The 18,328-nt window shown below is 39.7% G+C and overlaps 1 protein-coding gene across 5 annotated transcripts in view; it reads left to right on the forward strand.

Moving 5' to 3' along the window:
• Positions 1-18,328, forward strand: part of RUNDC3B (RUN domain containing 3B) — an 86,713-nt gene that overhangs the window by 26,527 nt on the left and 41,858 nt on the right. For all 5 annotated transcript variants that reach the window (XR_002095833.1, XM_019508368.1, XM_019508369.1 and 2 more), the window contains exons 4-7: positions 686-775; positions 4,078-4,158; positions 7,385-7,553; positions 11,528-11,685. Coding sequence is in view for 4 of the 5 variants with exons in the window: in XM_019508368.1 (XP_019363913.1) it covers positions 686-775; positions 4,078-4,158; positions 7,385-7,553; positions 11,528-11,685 (498 nt within the window). In the remaining variant the exon portion in view is untranslated. The remainder of the gene's footprint in view (positions 1-685; positions 776-4,077; positions 4,159-7,384; positions 7,554-11,527; positions 11,686-18,328) is intronic.

Below are 18,328 nucleotides of genomic sequence, written 5' to 3' on the forward strand. Positions count from 1 at the left end.
GAGAATATTCTCAGAAGTAGGTTATACACGAGTGTCTGGTGAGTCTCTCACCGTCTTCTCTGGAGATGTTCTACTTTGCTTGGAATAGTTAAATACAAACACAAGAATATGGGCTAACTGGCTTGGTGGTAGCACTACCAGGAAGAATCTGTGGAATATGTTAGATTTGTTCTTTCCCTGCTCATTTTTCCATCCTTTTTATCACTATTTCTTGAGGCAGTGATATAAATCCTTAATGCATTCAGTAGTATGTATATAGTTACCTTGTTTACTGTTATCTCATTTTTTTTATGTAAAACTTTTTCATTACGGAACACAATTTTTTCCCTTTTGAATTTGTTGCTTTGTGGAGATCTTAAACTTTGATTTATTAGAAATAAAAAGTGGATACCATTCAAGCAACCAGAGCTTCTATGACTATTCTGTCTGAACTGCATTGTATAAAGTATTTTACATAGTCAGTTTGCACAAAACATAAATAAAAACATAATATAGTCAGCTATTGAAAGTGAAATGTGAATACTATGTCTTTAAATAATCTTCAGGTACACTTTAAAGAAACCTAAACCAAAAATAGGATTTTAGTGTTTATAGGTTGAATGATTTAATAACTAAATCGTTACGTAGAATACAGATTGGTGTTCACTAAAAGGCATGGGTTTAAGCTGAAATCTTTCTTTTACAGGAGATTTTATGAGGATGGAGCGATTGTCTTGGGTGAAGAAGCAAATATGCTTGCTGGCATGTTGCTGGGACTCAATGCTATTGATTTCAGGTACTTAAGTTATTTGACAAGTACTTGATCATACAGCAAATATTCTGTGTAATTCTAACTGCTTTTATTTAAAATTATTTGGTTCTGAAATGTTATGCCACTTATTAGTGTGATGAAAGTTGTCTTATTTCTATAATAATTCTTTTTATTTAACTTTGTTCAAATTAAGGAGAGAACCTTAAAATAGCAGGGTAGTCTGTAAGTTTGGGTTTATAATGGGGCATGTGTACATATGTACACACACACACGTACACACACTACATAGGTTTGCATTTTCAAATATTTGTATACGGTTTTAGAAACTTGTCCCATCAACCAGTAGTTTTGTATGACTTCTACACACTCTCCTCCTCTTCCACATGAAGAACAATAACCTTAAGGTGAATGCTGTGTTGTGGAGGATTTCCATCCCAGTCTTTTCCTAAAACCACTTTTCACTGACAAAAGACCTCAGGGAACAATATCCGAGGGAATGATATACTCCCTTGCAGGCTATTTCTGGAAATGCAAGAGAAAATGTATGCTTCTAACTCCCAGGAACTCAGACCAGACAAGAAGATCCACAAGCCAGGCAACCTACAATGCCCCATTGTCTCTGGCATTGGCACAGTCACAGAAGAAATGCCTAGCTGTGTTGACTCTCTCCTATTTCCGTATACCACTGGAGCTGCCAGATACCATAGATTTTCTCAGGAAACCAGATTCCATTGACAGACTTCCACCAAACTCTGTTAGCCATCAAGGTCATCTCATCACTGTACACCAAAGTCTCCCCATGAAGATGGATTACATTATCTGCTATGATGACACTGCTTCCATTTCCTTCAGATTCTTGCTTTGTCCCATGCACTATTTCAGCTATGGCAAGTCCCTAGATCTTCAAAAACTTTGTACTGCCCTGGGTACATGGATATTTTATTAGTACATCAACATATTTATAACAGACCTTGAAATCTACCTCCTCCACAGATGCCCCATCATACCACTGGTATTTGAAAGGTACACTAATGACATCTTTAATGTGTAGATACAGTGGGAAGGATCTCCAGTGAAACTGTACCAGGACTTTAACAATTTTCACTCCTCTGTCAAACCTTGAATACTCCATCCGTCACACTCATTTCTTGAACATCTCTGTGAAACTTTGCAATGATCACATAAACGGTTTCCATTTCATTGGAAACTGACTGACTGCTACACCTATCTCCACGCCACCAGACTTCATCCTAATGATCATAATGTAAATCCATTGTCTGTAGCAAATTGCATTACAACTACCTTCTGATTAGCAGATGCCTACTTTGGGACTCTAGAACAGGGTTCCCTGTAGCCACTCAGATCAAGAGAGCCAAGGTCAGATCTCAGGTTTGATATTGTAGCAATTCGATGCTAAGGACAACAGGATTGTCACTTAAAGCTCTCAGCCCTTAGACACATCTGTTGCGAGTGGTTGGGTTGGCAAGGCCCTGGCTCCACATGGTTTGGCTTTGTCCCTGGCAGAGGGCAAGTGCACAGTGGTTTACAAGCTTGAAGTGCGATAGAAGGTTACATCTTTTATTATACATAGAATAACTATAAAAACCAATTGGATTCTAATGATCACATAAGAAAAACAATTACCATACAGATATCGTTTTAGGTTTACCCTATTTTACTACTTTGGCATGTGTACTAATTAGATGTTCCCTTATTTTTGGCTTTGTTTTCCTGGAAGATGTCACTTGACTTAATCGTCTTCCAGGTGTGAGATGTATGGGCCTTGAAACTCCCTGCTCATTATATTTAAAGCAGAGTCTGGTCCCCTTCCAGGATGGTGAGGAACCTACTTAGAATAACTGGAACCAATCACCACTGAATCACTGAACCAAGTAACACAAATGATAATATCCAGAGTTCATTCACCTGCCCCTTCACCAATATCCTGCACTCCATAGCCTGTGTATGGTTCACCTTGATTGTCTACATTGGCCAAACAAGGTAAAAGAAGGAGTGGACACCAATTAACATAAGTTCCAGAAATACACAAAAGCCCATGGCAGAACACTTCACTCTCCATGAACATTTTGTCATTTACCTCAGAAAATGTGTCCTTTAAACAAAAATGTTTTAAAAAGCAGCTTGAATATGAAATTGCAGAACAAGAAATCATCCACAGACTGCATTGTATTCTTGACAGGGAACAACTGTGCCTCCTGCCATGCTATATGTGTAGGGGCTCAGATCCCAATTGCTCTGTATTGCCAATGCAGGGAGAGCTTAGGATCATGATCCTAGGCTCCCCCTGCACCAGCAAGTAGCGGGCCTGTCGGCTGATCAGACCTACCTTGAGACTGCACTGGAGTCGTTTGGTGCGCCCTCAAGACTGGGAGCCCCAGTCAGCTAACTGCAGCTCCCAACCTCAGGGACATCTCTGAGGCTGGGAGCCTCAGTACACTTCCAATTTAAGGTGCGAAGGGAACCAGTCACAAAGTTATTACACATTTTGTATAACTGTGTGGCTTATTCCCTGTTTTATTGGGTCATTAACTGCACGTGTGGTTGGGTTACTACTTAAGGTATGTTTAACTAGTTAATCACATCTTAAGTGTAATGCCTGCCAGGGTCTTCTCTCTCCTCATAGCAGCAGTAAGTGTGTGTGTGTGTGTTTAAAGTAATAAGGTGTGTCAGTTGCCTTGATTACTTGCCTTGTATGTTTACTATGTTTGCCCCTTTGTCTGGCCTCTTAGGCCTCAAACTTGCAGCCATTTGCTTATGTTCATTGAAGTAAGTGTATATGTAACTTCCATTACAATCAAGTTAAGCACATCTGTAAGAATTTGTAATAATCTAGACAGATAATCCCTGCCCCAAAGAACTTGTTATTTTAATTCATATTACACGGGCTCAGCCATGTTGGAAATTACTACAATCAAATGATTTTAAAGTGTGGAAAATGCAATAATACGTAGATTGAATTGTGTGCGTGATAACTTTTGCTCAGTTCTTGATGAGTAATAGCTGTTTAAAGTCCTTAAGAAAAAGCAAACTAAGACTACAGTGCCCTTTGTCCTTGGAAAAAGTACCAAATTGTATTTCTACTCAGAATGCCAATATGCATAAAAATTGTAACATCCTAAAATGGAGGCCAAAACTTTTAATTTTCTTAGTATTAACAATATAGACTCTGCATATATGTTGATGGTCAGTTACTGAAAACTATTTTTCAGTCATTCTTTTTTCTGATATATTTTGTTGATGAAGGAAATCAAGTATGTATGCTGGTAAGATTTCAGCTTGTATAACATGGTTCTCTATTTTATCAGTTTCTGCTTGAAGGGAGAGGGACTGGATGGCAACTTTCCAGCTGTAATAGATTACACACCTTATCTGAAATTTACCCAAAGGTAGATTTTTTTTAAAAAAATATTAAAAACTTATGTTATTTGTAGAGTTAAGCTAGTAGTTAAATATTTGAGCTTGTATTTACCATCCTGAAGTTTATTGATATCTGGTATGCTAAAGTATGCCCCATCTGGTGACCAAAATGATGCTTATCTTGATGTACGTATCTTGGGCTCAAACTTACAGATATGAGCTGTCATATTTCAGTTTCAACATACATCCCTTAGGGTTTGTCTTTTTTCCAACCAGCATGCATATGAAGTGGTCTGTTAGCAAAGCTTACGCTTTCTAGTTATAGTATATAGTGTATATAGTTTATTTTTTTTCCTGTAGGAAGCAATTTTTTTCTTATGTACACTGTTTCTGTTAAGCCTCAGTTTTAATAATGTTGATTCTGAAATGTAATAATTTTATTTGGCCCTGCACTTTTGCAGGGTGACACAGATATAAACAATTGTCTGTTTGCAGTATCAGCATTTTATCTCTTCATAGAAATTGAATATCTTTGATCTGTTTAACCATATGTTGCCTTTATGATCTTGCATAATTGTTCTTTTTGCCAAAGTGCACGTAATTAATATTTATGTTGGACTGAGAAAAATAAGGTCTTCAACTAAGCATCTCAAAAGAGCATATACATTGGCGGTTGCTAGATTTTTCTGTTTGAAAAAAACAAATGGGAATTACAATTAGTCATCCCATTACATATCTTTCATATTGTATCTCTTGAGACAGACAACCAAACTTGGAAATTATAAGTATTCTCTGGAGATGATAGTCTTATTTTTTTTTTAAATACCAAATTGCATAGTTCAGTATGCAGTAGTGATCAAAAAACATAATAAATTGTTGGGCATCATTAAAAATGGAATTGAAAACAAAATGGAAAATATAATGTCATACAAATCTATGGTGTGCCATCTCTTGAATACTGTGTGTAGTTCTTGTCTCCACATGTTAAATGGATGTAGTAGAATTAGAGAAGGTACAGAAAAGGGAAATGAGATCAAGTGTATGGAGCAGTTGCCATACCAGTAGAAATTAAAAAGGCTAGGACTCTTCTGCTTGGAAAGGAGAAGGCTGAAGCAGGGATGTGATAGGGGGTCTATAAAATCACGAAGTGTGTGGACAAAGTGAATAGGGAACTGTTATTCATCAAGTCCCAGAATACTAGAATGAATGGGCAACCACTAAAATTAGAAGGAGAGAGGTTTATACCTCACAAGAGAAACTTTTCTCATGTAGTACAGATTTAAGTTGTGGAACTCATTACTACAGGAGGCTATAGGGGTAGATAGTATAGCCCAGTTAAGGAAGGGACTAGACACATTTATGGATGATAGATCCATTAATAGTGGAGGCCAACCTTCTTGGCGGACAAAAAGGCTAAATAAGCCACAGACTAGTGCTGCCCTTGGTGTCACTGTGATCCCTTTCCTCTGCTCAATTGGCTGCTCTTTCTGCTCCCTACCTGATTTGCTGCTTTGTTTTCTGCTTCTTGTGGTGCCTACCCAGTCTGCTCTTTTTTTTTCTTGCCCAAAATCCCTCTCCCTGCTGTATCTGTCACTGTGCTGCCTGGCCACTCCCTGATTTTGCTGTGCGACACGCAGAGATTGCTTGACTTGTAGCGCCCATGCTGCAGGTCCGTCGTCCCTGCCCCTCCTCCTCCTGCCCTAAAGCATCCGTTTGGGATAGGTGCAGACATTCAAAAAGCCCAAAGCAGAATCAATTTAAGTTTCAAATTTTCTGTAAGCAGTATAGTTTAGATTGGTAATGAACAGAGCACACATTCACCCTTTGGGCTGGGGGTGGGGGGAATCTTAGATCTGGTTCCATGATTTTTAAATCAGACTCTGTGCTGAACATCTGTTCTGTTATGGGTATTGATCTGTTTTGTGTGCCAACCTTCTGTTCTGTTGTGGGTATACACTGGTTTCCAATCACTTATACTGGTAAAAGTGTAGTAACTGTCCCTGGCCTTGGAAATGGGCTACTAGGATGGATGAACCATTGATTGGATGCAGTATAGCTTGTCTAATGTTCTTTTGTTCACTTAAAGGTGAACTGCAACACTAATGTTTTATCCCAAATTAGTAATAGAATATGCATGCTGAGAAATGCACACACATCTTGGAGAAATACTGTTTGTTCAGTCAGCATTGCATTATGTTGCAGTTGGAAAAGTTTTTATGGATGCTCTCATGTTTGCTAGAGGGAAGGCAAGCTTGCTGGTTTGCCTTTAAGTTGAAACAGAATACAGCCCTTACATTCTTTGGTTGTAATTCGTGCTTCTGTTTGTTCCTGTTAATGTGGCCTCAAAGATTGTATACTTTGAGCACACCGTAGTAGTTTGCCTTCAAGAGTTACACCAACTTTAAAAGAGTTCTTTGGCATTCTTACAGTATTTAAAATACCAATATTATATGTCTAGATGAAACATGAAAAATCTATTACTTAGAAATTTTAATACTGAAAATAAGCAAAGGTGTTGCATTTTTGTAATTCTGCAGGAAGGTTAGTTTTACATTAAAATCCTTCCTTCTGAGACTTCCCCGTCTTAATTTTTTTCTAAGTTTATTCTCTGGTAGCTCCTGGGAGGAGCACAGAGCCCCATTAAAGCTTCTGAGACCTAATGGCCTGCTGCCCTTTACTATGGTCATGGCAGAAGTTCGCCTTCAAATTTCTCTCATTTAGCATAGCAAAAAATCCTCCTTTTGTGTACTAGTTTGCATTTTAGAATCAAATCCCATTTCTTCCTAGTCATTCTCAATTGCTTGAGTCTGGGAGCTGCCAACTTAATGCTTCTCATTCTGAGATGGCTGACTTTCTACTTCCTATTACTTTGATGCATTATGCTCATCCCTTAGTTCCTTCATCATTTAAAATTTAACCTTATCCCCAATTAGTATTGTAGATTTCAGCCTCAAGAAATGGAGCTATAACTGTGTGTATATGTATATGTATATTTCTATGCACACCTGCCATGTGCTCCATCATGGCTTTTTGCAGCTAGTACATAAACACATTTTCACAGTATTTTAGTTGATTCCAAAGTAGTGCATTAATGTGAAAGGTTTAATCGTATGTCTGTTTTTTCTTACTGATTTTTTTGTTTTAAGAAATTGACATATTTTACCTTTCAGAGTAGCAGTGTTTCAACTTTTAAGTCTAATTTTGCACTATAATGAATTATGCTTATAAAGGTGGCTTATTACTATGGTTCTTCAGTTCTGACAGCATAAGCAGTGATGAAGAAGAGCTGCGAACACTGGGCAGCAGTGGCAGTGAAAGCAGTACTCCAGAAAATATTGGTCCCCCTTTCATAATGGATGAAAACAGTTGGTACAACAAATGCAAAAGGGTAGAGCAGAAATATCGACTGGCTTTGGAACAGAAGGTAAAATATAAGTGTGCATAAGGGTGAGGATGACAGATTGTTTTTTATGTTCTTGGTATTGTGACTAAAGCATGATTTTTATTTGGGTTATCTTGGTTAAAATGTAATGAATGCTGCAGTTCTGTGTTCCCTTTTTTTTAGATAGTGGCTTCCATCTATCCTAGGTACTTATATGGGTTGTGGCACCACTGTATATGATAGTTTAAATAAAAGTTTCTTAACATATAACAAAGTGCCTATTTTGAGGGTCATTAGCCTAATCTCTTTGGTCCTGCACTAACATTTAAGATGTGTTCAGTCTCCAACGGGAGACTGTATGGGAGACATCATGGGATTGTAATTTTAGATTAAACACAAATATTGTAGGAATATAAATATAATAACTAACAACAAGTTGCTGTTCTATGTGATTAATTTTCTATCTCAAATTACTCTTGTTGGCCTCTTTGGACTTCTCCCAATATTTTTCTTAAATCTGATTACCAGAACTAGATGCAGCATACCAAAACAGGTGGGTGGGTTTAATATCTTTTTGAGCTATAATTCTGCTCTTTATACATGCAAGTATTGTTTTTAGTTTTTGCTGCTGACATGAATGGAACTTCTCCTTTTCTGTATCTTGTTGAACAGGTTCTTGCTGGCACAAAAGATGCCATAAGATTCAGTCTTTCAGTATAAAAGAACTTTTTTTTATCTGGTCTCATCACCTTAATACACCATTACTTTCCAAAATACACAGCGCTTTGAACTATCTTCGGCATTACAGAGATAACTAATCTTGTCTAAGTCCTCTGTGGCTATATTTGGCTTCTGTATCTTCCATGAATCAATCAGTCAATCCAAGGTTTCTCTATAATATCTCACTTCATAATGAATAATGGTAACTCTATGTAGTTCATGTTCCTCTGGGTCACTCATGAGTAGGGGTCTACTGAACTCAAGGCAGCTGCTGGCCAATTTTCATGAGCAGACTATAGAACTGGCAGCCATTTTTGTGGGTCGAGCATGGTGCTCCCCCAAGTGCCTCTGGCTGAGAGGCCCCAGTAGTCCTGCCCCTGGCCACTGCAAGGGCTGTCCATCATGTAGCCCCACCCCTCACAGCTGATTGATGTAGAGGGGCTGGGTCACATGATGGACAGCCCTCGCAGCCATTCAGCAGCAAGGGGTGGGGGTGGGGGCGGCAGCAGCTATCTGGCCATGCTGGTGATATCTCTCCCCCTAACCCCCCCATGGGCTATGCAGCCAGCCTGCAGCAGCCACAAGGACTACTGGCTCCCCAGAGGGAGTCAGCGTTTTATTCTTGGTAAGTGGCTCTTTTTTCTCCAGGGAGCCTGCCAGAAGTGCAGAGCCCATGCTTTTTTGCAGGGCCTGCACTTTATTGTGGAACCTGCCTGAAATCAGTTTCTGCAAAAATGGCAAATTTGGCACATGGGTTTCACTCTAAAGACTTAGCTTTATTTGGTTATGTCATATCCACCAAACCCTTTCCCTTTATGCACCAAACCAGTTATCCTGTCAAAGAGGGAAATCAAGTTGATTTGTCAAGATCTGTTCCTAACAAGTCTATGCCAATGAATGGGTATTATGTTTGTGCCCACCCCAAAAAACGACTACGGCTGTTCAGGGGATGTTTTGCAAAAGAGAACTGACTCTTTTGTAAGAAGTTAGATAAGTTACCTGTGAGGAAGATCTCTCTCCTCCCAGTCTAATTTGAACAACGGTATACTTCTTTCTGATGTGGAAGACAGCGAATATTCCACAATTCTGTGAAAGCAAGAGAGTTCTTTCTACCAGTCCTCCTATGAAATTTTTACTGGTAGGAATGAATCCCTATCTGTGGACTATGTTGGCTGCTTGTGAGTATCCCTTCATCCTGCAGGTATTTACAAATTAGAAGAGAATCGTTATCAGTTGCTCCAGTAACTTCCCAGATCTTGGAATTCAGGCTGCCTGATCTGTCATTCTCAGAATTTTCTGTTTTTCAGCTATTTAAATATGGGCACTATGTTTAACCCTGTCTAGTTCTCTGGGGCCTTGTGAGTTTGCAAATAGTATTACTAGTGGTTCTGAGATTTCTTCAGCTAGTTCCTTCAGCAGCTTGAGGTGGGGGACTCGGTGGGTGCATCTACGTAAGATGCTTTACTGCTTATCAGACTAATTTGCCGCACAGTAAAGTGTCACTGTGTACACATGCATGGTAATTAGGGTGCCGTAGACTAATTTACTGTGGTGCTGGATAGTCCTGTCAGATGCAGGTAGTATCCAGCAGCACAATAAATTACTGTGCTTAAGTGCACTTGTAGAAGATGACATCAGGATTAATTTACTCTGGCTCAAATTTGAGCCAGAGTATATTCAGTTGCATTAATTGCATGTGTTGACATGCCCAGTCGGACCTACTATTTGTTCAAATAAATCAAAAATTGTTGTTATGTCTCTCATTTTTCATGATCTGCAGGTCATCCTCTTCTTTGTTAATATTAACTGTGACCCAACAATTAGCAAAAGTTTTCAGTTATTTTTGTGAAGAGTAAAATGAAGTGGATATTGAGCAACTCTGCATTCTTTGCATCTTTCCTTAGTATGTATCTCTCAATCTTTTCAGGTGTCCAAAAATCTCCTTTGCAGCTACATCAGTCTGTTGTGATTCTTCTTACCTCTTTTCTGCATTCGTATAGGTTTATGCTGAGCTTTCAAAGTTAAGTCTTTTGTGGAACTGGCAATCCAGTTGGATGGATTCCTTTTTTAATTTGTCTACCCATGGAACTCTGCAGTCTACATCCTAGTTGGCTGCTGTTTGTGCTATTCATAATCAGTGTCATTGTTTGGGTGCTTTGAAGTATTCTTTTCTTATATGATCAAGTGTATGATTTTCATCTCTACTTTCCAAGTATTTACCTGGTTGCAACTGTGAAGCTGGTTAATTTCCCCTTTGCATTGGGAACTGGGTCCTGGGGACTTGGCACTACCTTCTCCTAGCCCCACCCAACTAGAATTGGGCCCTGGGGCCCAGAACTGGCCCCGCATGCTGGGACCAGGTGCTCTATCCAACATGGAGGTCATGGGGCCTTCCACGGATCTGGACATTTGGTAGCTGCACTGCTGCTGCTCCACATTGCCAAGTTTGTAGACCTGTGGTGAGCCCCATGGGCAGGACAACATGGTGTTGTGGGCTGGATCTGGCCCATGGGCCCAGAGTTGAGCACCCTGCCTTTTTACCATTTTCTGGAAGCTTAAGGATGTGGAGAATGTGTGCTAGCCTACTGAGAGCTGTTGACTAAACCTTTGGTTTGGTCACACTCAGGCTACACTCTCTCAAAAATTAATTAAAGTATAGATAAGTGATCTATCCCCCTTGTATTTTCATGCCCTGCACCAGTGAGACATAATTTCAACTAAACATTTTTGCTGCTGTTTTGTATAATTTGGTGCTGCTTCATTTGTTCCCAACTTTCCTAATACAAATTGAATTGCTAATATTTTCGATCCTCTGTTTGCTGATTAGTTTGATCCTTTTCTTGTCCTTTTGATGCATCTTCCAATGTCTTCAGTAATTGCTTTGTAAATAATAGAGTTATAACCAGTTTCTGGCGGTGGGGTTTTTTGTGGGTTTTTTTTTGTTTTGTTTTGTTTTGTTTTTTTTTTGTTTTTGTTTTTTTTTTTTAGAGAGAAAGCTTAAAGCTAGTAGTACAACATTTATTGGCTGATCATGCTGGTACCATTGTAATCTCATTTATCTCTTTCCAGGTTTTGCTTCCATTTTCTTGGAATAAAGACTGTTCTAACCACATTAATAACCTAAAAGGTGTTCTTTTTGTCAGAATTTGATAATGCATAATCTCTACATGTCCATTCACAAGAATGTTAGAACAGAACTAAACAGTAAAGCCATATATTTTAAGCTAAAAAATGGGAATGTGTTTGTTCATAATTCTTGTTATTGTTCCATGAAGATTTCTAACTTCTATTTACAGGGTTATCTTGAAGAGCTGGTACGCCTTAGAGAAACACAATTGGCTGAATCTGTTTCACAGAATAAACTCCTACTGCAGCGGATTGAAGATATGGATCTAGCCCATAAAATGGAAAAGGAGCAGCTGGAGTACATCATTGTGGAGCTGCAAGACCAGCTGTAAGTCAGACAGGTGGAGAAATATTTTTGTTAAGGAGTGGTAACAAATATCTATCTGGATGCTCTTCTTTTCTGTATGCTTTACAAGAATACTTGATCTCTTGGAAAAGAACAAGTCTTAATCACGACAGTATTGAAGTAGCTCTATTTTCAGTAAATGTGGAATATGTCTGTCTTAGATTAAAAAAATTAGACAAAGGGGTGCATTAATATGAAATGCCAAAACTGTGAGAAATTAAAAATTAAGACAACTTATAATAGGATTCCTATTTTAATTAATGTGCATTTTTCTGATTAATATTGCCATGTTGTATTTTACTACTACTAGCTTTAAACAAAACATTTCTTGGGAGGTAAAAAGTAATTTCATTTTTGGGGAGAAAAGTACTTGCTTTTCCATGTATGGAGTTGTAGACACTTTATGCTTTAAATTCTGTGGTGGTAAAGCCGAGGAACATGAGCAGTCCATCTGCTGAAGCTGAGCCCTTTGTTATTGGACACATTACCTGCTTCTCACACTTGCCTTCATGTTAGGTAAAAAGGTCAGAGCAGCACAAAGGGAACTGTTTGGCTCCCAATACTATAGATCTGAGTACTTCACAATGTGTAAGAGGCTGGAATTATTTACCTCCTTTATTAGTGAGCAGCTAAAGTACATAGAGGCTAAGTGGCTTGTCCAAGGTTACATAGGCAGTCTGGCCCAGAGAAGATATTGAACTTTGGGTATCCAAGTCCTTTCCTAATACTTTAGCTGCTTGACCATCCTTCTTCTTCTCTGGGTCTCATAACCCAGAGCTGGTAGAGAACTGCTCAAGTGAAGGAAATAAGGAAGACAGCTGGAGACTCTCTTCTAAGGATGCTTTGCAGACTAATTTCTTCAATATAAACATTTCTACCTTCATTTTTCTTTTCTTTAGATGAAAACTTAGATTTTAGAATGCAATCATGAGTTAACTCAAAGAAAGAAATCCAGCCTAATGTGGACATATGAGACATACCATAATTGGACTTCTAGGTTAAGGCAGGTATTTGGGGGTCTGTATACAATTTTACACAGTAACAATATTGTCAATGCAGAAAATCTGTCAGAGGTGCTCTTTCAAAATTGGCTTGCAGCCTCTCTCTAGTTACTTACCCAAGAAAGTTAGAGGGGTAAAAATATGATTTGGATGAGGAACCTGATAATGAAAACTAGCAGCAACTGGTATTTTCTAGAGTCACTTTGCACTCGCTCTCCTGCTCTTTGCTTCATTCTGGCAAGGCACAGTAATTCCATAGTGATTTCTGGTTTGTTTTATTAAAACATTAATTTGGCCAATTGCATTTAGTGTTCCGTTGGTAATATTAATGGCATCCATTTATCAGCGAATGACAGTGGATATTGCAGCTATTCTACTGACTGGTGGTGTATTTTCTCTTGTGGCTGTAGAGACCAATGTTAAACCAGCCACAGTGGTCACAGGTATACATAGCATGAGAGGCCATTGTACTGATAAGCTGTTTCCTTCAGTCATATTTCTGGTGTAATTCAAGTAACCACCATGTTATACCCATGCAAATAGCAAAGGTGGAGTATCTGCTCCATTCAGTTTTGGCTGCAGTAGCCTAGGCAGTTGATAGAGAGATACTTGAGTTGCCCGTATATCAATATCCCCCTCAGCTGAGCTGGTTGATTCCAAAGGAAAGGCAGAAGCCAGTACATCTGGAACCAGCTTGGCTGCAGGAGCAGCCAGTATGAAGATCTTTACTGTTTGGCTCCTAGATTGGTTGCCAACCAAGGCTGGAGAGCCCAGTCCACCCTGCCGTGGCATCTGCCTTTTGGTAGCATTTTCTCCACTAGGGATAAGGACTAGTATCCCCTTTAGGTTGCTCCTCTGCCCAAAGCTATTGGCATCATAGAGGTTGCTAGATTATTTCCTGATGCCCAGATCTCAGAGTTGACATCTGCAGGTAGTACTGTCTACTGTCATAATGGTAGCAGACCTGGCCTCGTATGAATACTAATGATGCATCTAACTTTAAGGTCAGTCAAAACATTTAAAATGTTACAAGTCAAAGCATGTATCATTAATTTACATGAAATACAAATTTAAGCCTGAATAGTTCTCAAATAATTGATTTAATATATGTTTCTGTGAAAGGGAGCTAATGAGAATATGTATATGCATCCTGTATTTGCTGATGTTTCTGTGTGGTCACTGACCTCCTGACCTGAATATAAGTCACTTTTCAGAAATCCTGTTGGAGATAGAAGCCTAAATTTTGTGATTAAGGCTGCATCTGAACAAAAAAACTATCAGAGCTTTCTTACCTGCACAGATTGCAATTGCTGCTTTCTAAGCATCTGTTAACAGCTGTGGATCCAACAAAACTGTCATGTTGATATACTAACTGTCATGCACTTCTTTACTCTGGGCCTTCTTTTGTGGGAGAATGGTATTTTTGAATGTGCAGTCTCTGCTACTTTGAAAGACAGGGTGGTGAAATTGAGCATGGTGGTGTTTTTATCTAAACGTTTTAATACTAAAAAAGGAAAATAGTCTTCATCAGACTCTTCATTAGATCCCAGGAGGCTCCTCAGAAATCTTTGATTTCTTTTCTTTCTTGCCTAGATTGGCTCTCTGCTTTGTAGCTCAGACAAGCGCATCTGCCTGTAGCTTTTTAAGACCAAGCCATTGCAAGAATGTAGATTTGACCAAGGAATCAAGGAATTTCTAAACTTTAGGCCTCCCAGTTTTCCTTTCTAAGCCGCCAGATTTCTTATTATAAAATTCCTTTTAATTGTAATGAAACATCAGACAAGATGGGGGTTAGTTGATACCATGTCTAAATAATTAGTTTTAAAATCAGCCATTTGTGAGGGTCCTCTCAGACTTTCAGTATACAACTTCTATATTCAAGGACTTTGGTCTGTTAATAAATTGTAAAAGTATCACTTAGGTCTCAAACTATGTACATTTATAGGAATAATCCTGGACTCTGAAAGGCAAGACATTTGTGCTAGAAAATTTGTAAATGTCTGAAATTTCAGTATTCTTCACAGCCAAACTGTAGAAAAGGTTTCTTTCTCCTATGAGTGTTTGTCCACAGGCATGTTCTAACTGGGAGAGTAAATGTGCCATAGATCGCAAGCTTGGAAACTTTTTTGCCTATCAAATCTAATTCTCCTCTTGCTCCCTGCAGAGGCAGTAAAAGAGATACATGCTTCCTGATTCTCATTTTCACTCATTGATACTAGCAGAAGACAGAGCACTCTGTAAATTTATGACTTGAGGCCTTGACAATTACAGTCAAAACCTTTTTGAGCCTCTGCTGCTTTTTATCTTCATTTTCCATCATTGTACCTATTTTCATTTTGTTTTCTCTTGTAAAAAATGTAACTCTTTCTATTTGCAAAACTTTAGTTGCCTCCCAGCTTAATTTTATCTGAATCATTCAGTGCTGCCCTCTGGGAGCATTGTACTCTTTTAGCATTTAGTCTCTTTTAATTTTGGTGAAGAGAGAGCAGAAGACCAAGGTTATCATCATCTTGGCTTCTGCTCATTTTTGTGCTGTCTCCAAATGCCTGTATTGCCTGGAAGTCCCATATGCCTGGGAAAAGCACCATATGCATATCCTTTTCATGTAGAACATGAAACAAAGCTGCTAGTCTGTCTTAAAAATTTGAGCATGAGATTTGTGCGTGATCCTGGGATACAAGCTGCATTTGATGGTGTTCGCCTCTAGTACTTAGTAGTTAGCAAGACTGCGTATGACCTTGATTCTGATAGAACTTCCTATGTGCTGCAGTACTAAAGTCTGTCCCGGGGGAGGGTCCCATTTCGAGGCTCCAAGAGAAGACACTACTTCACCTTACTCTTGCTCTTTGTATGCTGAAATTTCACAGCCTTGTGAATATATTCTTGACATGCTGAGACATTTGAAGGCTCAAAGACTGCTAAATCTAAGAAAAATGCTCCAGGCAGTCCTCAAACTGTCCTCCATAGAGGACTTATTCCAGTGGTTCCCATACTGACTTCCATTCCATGGCCATGATCCCTGGCCCTAGTTTCCTTCAGTCAAGTCAAGTTAACATTTGCGGTCACTGTCTCTAACCCATGACTCGACACTGAAATCTCTCTGGCAAGCTGTTACGTGTACTGTAGCACTGAATGACTTCAGGTTGCCCTCAGAATTAATACGGTTAGTAGTACTGATATAGTCTGCTCTTGTACTGACATCTGTCTATGGTTCTAGTTCTGAGGCTTGGGTTTGGCTCCAGCTCTTATAGTATCACCTGTAAAGCTTACTTTTTCCCAGTTCTGACCCTGTGTCCAGTTCCATTCAGTCTGTGGATCTGCATCAACAGTTCAGAGTTTATAGAAGACAATAGTACAGACTCCTTAGAGTACCCTGATGGACTGTCTTTGTTCCAGCATAGTGACTTCAAGGTTGTACCTGACTCTGGTGGACCTTTTGGCGTTAGGATCCTAAGTCTTCCCCTGGGATCAGGTCAGGTTTCCCTGTTCTTTCTCCTTGGCTTTAATTTGGGGATTGCTGTGTCAATTGCTCACACTTTCACCAGATTGAAAAGGACATCCTTATCTAGGTTCAAGATTAGTGACTTCTAAAGGACTAATCCACTGCCTTTTTCCTTAATAAATGAGACTCTTGTCTCTGGAATTGCTACTTGAACTCATAACATGTTTCTTGATCTATGTTTCTTTGTAGTTTTTTAACTTTGCAAGAAAACTGGGAGAGATTTAACACCACGTGGTAGATCCTCTGTGCATACTGCCTACTATCCAAGAAAAATATCCTGAGGGACCTCCCCAGGTGCCTGCTGAAAGTGTTCATTAAATTCCAAGTCAGCCAGCAGATTTACGTTTCCAATATTCTTCCTTAATCTTCTTTCCTTTTGAGGCGAGGTGTCATTTTTCATTTAGTATGTGCAGAGATTAGTCTTTCTATGTATAGAGAACTGAGCCTTTTAGAAAGACTTTGTGAGTCTCTCCCTTGAGCTGAGAGATCCAGAGGTACACTGTTAACAACCCAAAAGACTGTCCAGTTATTACAGGATTGTATCCAGCTGCGTCATAAGGTGACTTCATTTCTAAAGTGTTTCTATAACGGTTATCTCCTGGGCTGATATCTGACATTACATTCATCCCTTCATGTGAAAAGTAAGCAGTGACTTCAGGCACTGTTCACCCAGGTCAGGGGTGGCAAAATCACCTTGTGTCCCAGGTCAGTTCCGGACCACAAGGCTCCTTGTGGGATGGATTCAGCCTGAGGTACACAGCAGTGGTGGCCCCGGCTCCAGCTCTGGCACAGGGCATGTGGTGGCGGCAGCAGCAGCTGAACCTGTTGTCTTGCATCCCATGCAGGAGCTGCTGCTGCTGCCACATGCTGTGTGCTGTGGAGGCAGCTCCAGCTCCATGTAATAGCGGTGGCAGTTCTAGCCCCAGCCTGGGGCAGTAGAGCCAGGAGCCAGGGAGGTAGGCCCACAGCAGTAGCAACAGACAAAGTGGTCAGAGGACAACCACACTTCTGTTGGCCCTTGCTTGCCTTCCTGATGCTGATCACTGTGTCTATTGGGATCCAAGGACCCTGGATTCTTTGGCATTCTACTCCCCTGCCAGCCATGCCTTCAACTTCTGATTGTCCACCATTGCCCGGTGGGCCACATAAAGTGTATGTACATTTGATGCCACTGACTGTGAGGACTCCAAGGTGTGTGAACACTGTTTTTTGAGTCGCTCACAGTGAGGATCTGCATATGGAAAATCACTTGAAAGAGAAAAAGGAGTTACTTACCAGTAGCTGAAGTTCTCTAAGAAATGTTGTTCACTTGCACATCTGCATATCCTCCTCTTTCCTGTTTTGTTGGAGTTGCATACAGTCTTAAGTGGATGGGAGAAAATTGAGGAGGAGGAAGTACATACTTTGTTTTGCCCTGCTGGTATGGATGGAGGGGCTACAGATAGTGCTAAGGCAAAAGATCTGTGAGCAAAAGTGCTGTGGTGCATGTGCACCCAGTGGAAATGCACATGTGGACAATGCCACTTGAACTCCAGTTATTGGTACATAACTTATTTCTAGATTTATGGGTCTAATAGCATTAGTGATACTTGGTATTCTGTGTACTTGTCTCAGAATTTTACAGTATTGAATGGCTGAACACTATAGAGCCAATGGGAATAGCTTGCAGAAAGTTCCGTGTAAGAGGGTATATTAAATATGTAGTCCATTTAGATTCAGCGAATGTTTTAAGACCAGTGTTATTCAGTTCTCTGGTCCCATTATTGTCTATCACTTTGCACCCAAGAACAGATGGTGTGTGTACATGAAATTCCTCACAGATTGAGCACATTGAGTTCTTTTGAGAGGATGATTCATACATACGTATTGGGGCTTAGGACAGTTTATCTGGCTGTTGGATTGTTCCCTTCAACTACTAAGGGGCTGGTAGCTCAACTATCAACAAATAGTGATTCTTATGTGCTATATAAGCAAGCAAAGAGGGTTACTTTTGCCCAGGTTCTACAATGAAACAATCAAATTATGGGATTGTTACATACATCCAGTGTTTCATAGTTTCATAGTAACAAGGGTCAGGAGGGACCTGAACAGATCATCTAGCCTGACCCCCTGCCACAGGCAG

The sequence above is a fragment of the Gavialis gangeticus genome, unplaced genomic scaffold (genome assembly GCF_001723915.1).
Source record: "Gavialis gangeticus isolate Ggan-Ray unplaced genomic scaffold, GavGan_comp1, whole genome shotgun sequence".
NCBI classification, from domain to species: Eukaryota; Metazoa; Chordata; order Crocodylia; family Gavialidae; genus Gavialis; species Gavialis gangeticus.